Consider the following 4,331-nt stretch of genomic DNA (forward strand, 5'->3'; position numbering starts at 1 on the left):
GGCTTGCCCGGGCATGCGAGAGCCGCGGCTTCCGGGGGAGCCACGCGGGAGCCGGGCCGCGCCGGGCCGCGCCGGGTGAGGGGCGTTGGCCCCGGGCGGGGGGCCGGGCAGTGGGGCGAGCAGGCGGCCGGGGCTCGGGAATGGGGCGGACAGGGGCCTGGGGCCGGGCTGTGGGACAGGCTGTGGGGGCGAGGCCTACTCATCGGGCAGGCAGTGGGCTGGGGCCGGGCTATGGGGCAGGCAGGGGCCCGAGGCCGGGCCGTGGGGGAGGCAGGGGCCCGGGGCCGGGCTATGGAGCATGTAGGGGCTTGGGGCCGGGCTATGGGGCAGGCAGGGGCCTGGGACCGGGATGTGGGGCAGGCAGGGGCCTGGGGCCGGGCTATGGAGCAGGTAGGGGCCTGGGGCCTAGTCGTGGGGCAGACATGGGGCTGGGCCCAGGGGTGACAGTTCCCCCCCCCTTTCCTGCCCCTCTCCCCCTGCCCCGGTCGGGGGCCAGGAGGGGTCTGTAGTGGGGTGCGCCAGCACTAGTCTCTTCTGGGGGGCTGTTGCGGGGCTGTGTGGTGCTAACTCCTGTGTCTGCTCCAGCAGGGATGCCTCCTGGCAAGGGGCAGATGACACCTCTCCTGCCCCCCCCGAAGGTCCCCATGCTGGCCCCAAAGGGCACTCAGGCCCCTGCCGCGGAAGGTGGCACCTGTCCCTCGGCACGCAGCTGTCCCCAGATGGCCGCYGAGGGCCCCAGTTCACCGCAGGGGCGCAACAAGAAGAAGAGCCGCAAGCACCAGAGGTTCTTGGAGCGCAGGGCRCTGCTGGAGCAGAAGGGGCTGCTGAGACCCCGCAAGCGCCCGGGCAGCCAGGCACCCGCAGCCAGGCTGGCGGAGGATACCTGCAGCCCTCCCGTGGTTCCCGCTGCGGAACCACAAAGCGGGAAGGTTGGGAAGCCCAAGCAGGTCCTCTCCCTGTCCGCCTCTCCGGACAGCATAGCCAGGCACCACTCCGTGCTGCTGTCCCAGGATGACAGGGGCAGCTCYGCCGAGGTGGGGACATCTTCACCGCTTCTGCGCCCAGGGAAGTACRTGGCCATCGACTGCGAGATGGTGGGCACCGGCCCTCGGGGGAAGCTGAGCGAGCTGGCGCGATGCACCATTGTGAACTATGAGGGGGACGTCGTGTATGACAAATACGTCCAGCCTGCGTTCCCCATCGTGGACTACCGGACACGCTGGAGTGGGATCACGAAGCGGCACATGAAGAATGCTATTCCCTTCAGGGCTGCCCAGGCAGAGGTGAAATGGGAGGTGCAAGTCTTGGGGGGAAGAGGCAGGGTAATCACACAGCCCTAGGGTGGGCTTTGTGGCATTCCCTCCTGGGRTCACCCTGTCCCAACAGCTTTTTACCAGTATTCAGACAGTCACATAGTATGTCCCATCTCTGTGCCTGTGCCTCCTCCTAGTCCCTCTCATGGTGGGGGGACTTAAAAATGGTGCTACTTGGCTTATATATACTGCCAGCCCCTCAGGATTTTGGCAGGAGGCTCTGAACTCCTGCAAACAAGCCCCAGGCAAACAGCAACAGCCCCTCCTACTGGACTGTGTCCTTGGGAGGGAGTTAGAAATAATCAGTGAAGYTCTGCCATAACTGAGTCCCATTGCTTTGTAAAAAAGTTATCATTAATTTAATATTTAATTTAAAATGGTAACATTATGAGGTCTTTTATTAAAACAAAACAAAAAAAAAAAATGCCTGTTATCTGCCAGAGAGAAACTGGGATATGAGGGGACCTATGCTGAGCTGCTCTTGTATAGAGACACAAGCACAGGACCATGAGTCACYTAAGCCTTGCCCGAGGTTGGTTTGCTGTAGCTGAGCCTCCGTTCCCTCAGGCTTTAAGCAGTGCACWATGTACCTGCTGTGTGCTGCTGTGGACTTGAGTAACATTGTGAATTGGGACCAGCTGGTTGCCACTCAGTTCTGGGATCCTAAAAGATTAGAACTGAAGAAACTAAATTTAATGCAAAATGGCTTAATTTATACTTAATCTGTGTTTGTTTTGCTGTTACCACCTGTGTGATGCTATCTGACACTTTCAGATCCTGAAGATCTTGAAAGACAAGATTGTGGTAGGACATGCCATCCACAATGACTTCCAAGCCCTGAAATACTTCCATCCAAAAGACAAGACCCGAGACACTAGCCGGATCCCTTTGCTGAACCAGAAGGCAGGATTCCCTGTCAAAGTCAATGCCTCTCTCAAGAGCTTGGCCAAGCACCTGCTCCACAAAAAGATCCAGGTGAGCACCTGCATCTACGAGGGGACAACAGATTGTGTGACTAGCAGGTTGCATGAGACTCAGCCTCTGTGAGTGCTCTAGAAATCTTGAGATGGGGCAGTCCTCAGTTTTGTTGTGGGCCTCTTTAATCAGTCTAGTTCCCCCCATCTACGCATGGTGCTATCCATGAGGCAGAGACAGAGCTTGTTCGTCCTATGCTCCCTCCATYTATAATCAAGTCAGGGGAGACCAGCCTTTGTAGCAGAGCTGCTGTTAAGCATCTCAGTAAAGCAGGGACAGGACTTGCATCTTTCAGGATGTGGTGATGAGAAATGCATACATCTCTCTGTATAAGGCTGGATCAGACCCTTGCTGTCTCTGTAACCCCCAGCAGTTGTGTTTATGAGCAAGTTGGTAGCATGGCTTGTAGGATTTTTGCCAGCCCCTCCTTCTAATGCATCTTTTTCACCTTTGCTCTCAGATCGGCCGCAAAGGACACTCATCGGTGGAGGATGCGCAGACAACCATGGAGCTTTACAGACTGGTGGAGGTGCAGTGGGAGAAGGAGCTGGCCAGCAGCCTGCCCCCAAGGGCCCCCAGCCCTGTCGCAGACAGCAGCACGGACAGTGACCAGTACATGGATGACCAGTACTGGCCCACACACCTGAACATAGATAGCCTGTGAAGGGTGACAGCTTCTCCTCTGAGTGTTTTGAGACATCTGGCGCCTTCAGCTATTAAAGCGGAGGCAGCTGCTGGTGCCTGTGTGGTGGTCTGTGGGGTGCTTCCTTTTCCCAGGATTGTATCCCAAACACTCTGCCCAGCAGCAGTATCTTAGTGCAGATGGTGACATGGTTGCTTCTGTTACCAGACTGTGCATAGAGTCCACCATGGGCATGGTGGGCCGCTATGCACCCCTTCTCTCCTGTGCCAGCCTCTCCCTTGGGTACTGGCTGTGGCAGACTGTGGGCTTGGCGGTGGTGAGCCTTCACCATCCTGTGGGAGGGAGAGCAGGCAGATCCACACTCTGTGGCAGCAGCAGTCCACTGCCTGCTGTTGGAGGCACCAGAGATCTTGGAGTTGCAAATGGATCTCCTAGCTGTGCCACTTCCCCTTGGTTGCTTTCATTTGGGGAGGAGTACGTTTAGTATGAGGCACAGTTGCTCTGGGTACCTCAGGGCAGCATCTCCTGAAAACGCTGTCTGCAGCCTCTTGCCATCGGATGAGAGCCTTCTCACAGGAGAGTGCTGTGGCTGGGCCATACTGATCTGTCGCCTGGTGCTCTGGGAGGAGTGGGGCTGAGGCGCCAGATGGGAACACTCCCTGTGGGCATGTGATGGCTGGGCTAGGACTGCCAGGGGACCYATATGTGATAACCTCAGAGGGCAGGAAGAGGAGCCATCCCTGGTGATGGGCAAGTGACTAGTCTTGCTGGTAATTTCTTACTTCTCTGAATCTGTGGTGATGAACAGGACCCTGTTGTGACTGTGAAATGGTCAGAAGGAAAAGCTGTGTTTCCTTCTACCTGAACATGCAACCACATGGGCAAGCTGCAGAATCGTGGAAGAATTCAGGTTGGCAGGGACTTCTGGAGATCATCTAGTCCATAGTGTACATCACAGCCCTGGTACAGCAGTTCTTTGCTGTCTCGCTGACACCTGAAAATTACAGACTGTCCAGGGCCAGTTAAACAACCAGTTTCCTTCCTACCTTAATTACACAGTGAAGGCCAAAAAGAAAGTCCAGGTTTAATCAGTCTCTAATTTCCCCTGGATAAAATAGGATGCACTAGATCTTAAATAAATTATTCATATTCTTGTCAAATCATGAATTAAAAATCATTGCTGGAAAAAAAACTGTTGTGTTCCTTGCATGATCAAATTGGGAAATTCTCCAGAGGGAGCAGGGTAAGGATGAGATTTTCTTGTGTTGTGCATTCACTGACTGCATCACGTGCTGAGCTCCGGCAGCTACAAACCCATGTGCAACCAGAAAAGAGATTTTAGATGACTTGATTATAGTTGGAGTGAGCTGCACCTTTCYTCTTGGAGCGAGGCAGTTCCC

General features: G+C 55.6%; 1 protein-coding gene across 2 annotated transcripts; it reads left to right on the forward strand.

Annotated features, from left to right (window-relative positions):
• Positions 1-10: 10 nt before the first annotated feature.
• AEN (apoptosis enhancing nuclease) lies at positions 11-4,117 on the forward strand. Of its 2 annotated transcripts, none has more exons than XM_085308669.1 (4): positions 11-75; positions 586-1,283; positions 2,088-2,288; positions 2,749-4,117. In XM_085308669.1, the coding sequence occupies exons 2-4, from the start codon at positions 591-593 to the stop codon at positions 2,950-2,952; spliced, it is 1,098 nt and encodes a 365-aa protein (XP_085164795.1). In that variant the 5' UTR covers positions 11-75; positions 586-590; the 3' UTR covers positions 2,953-4,117. The 2 variants fall into 2 exon arrangements, with proteins under 2 accessions (XP_085164795.1, XP_085164793.1); XM_085308667.1 differs by having other exon boundaries at positions 589-1,283.
• Positions 4,118-4,331: the final 214 nt, after the last annotated feature.

This window comes from Rhea americana, unplaced genomic scaffold (assembly GCF_003343005.1).
Source record: "Rhea americana isolate MKP2758 unplaced genomic scaffold, rheAme1 scaffold_28, whole genome shotgun sequence".
Lineage (NCBI taxonomy): Eukaryota > Metazoa > Chordata > Aves > Rheiformes > Rheidae > Rhea > Rhea americana.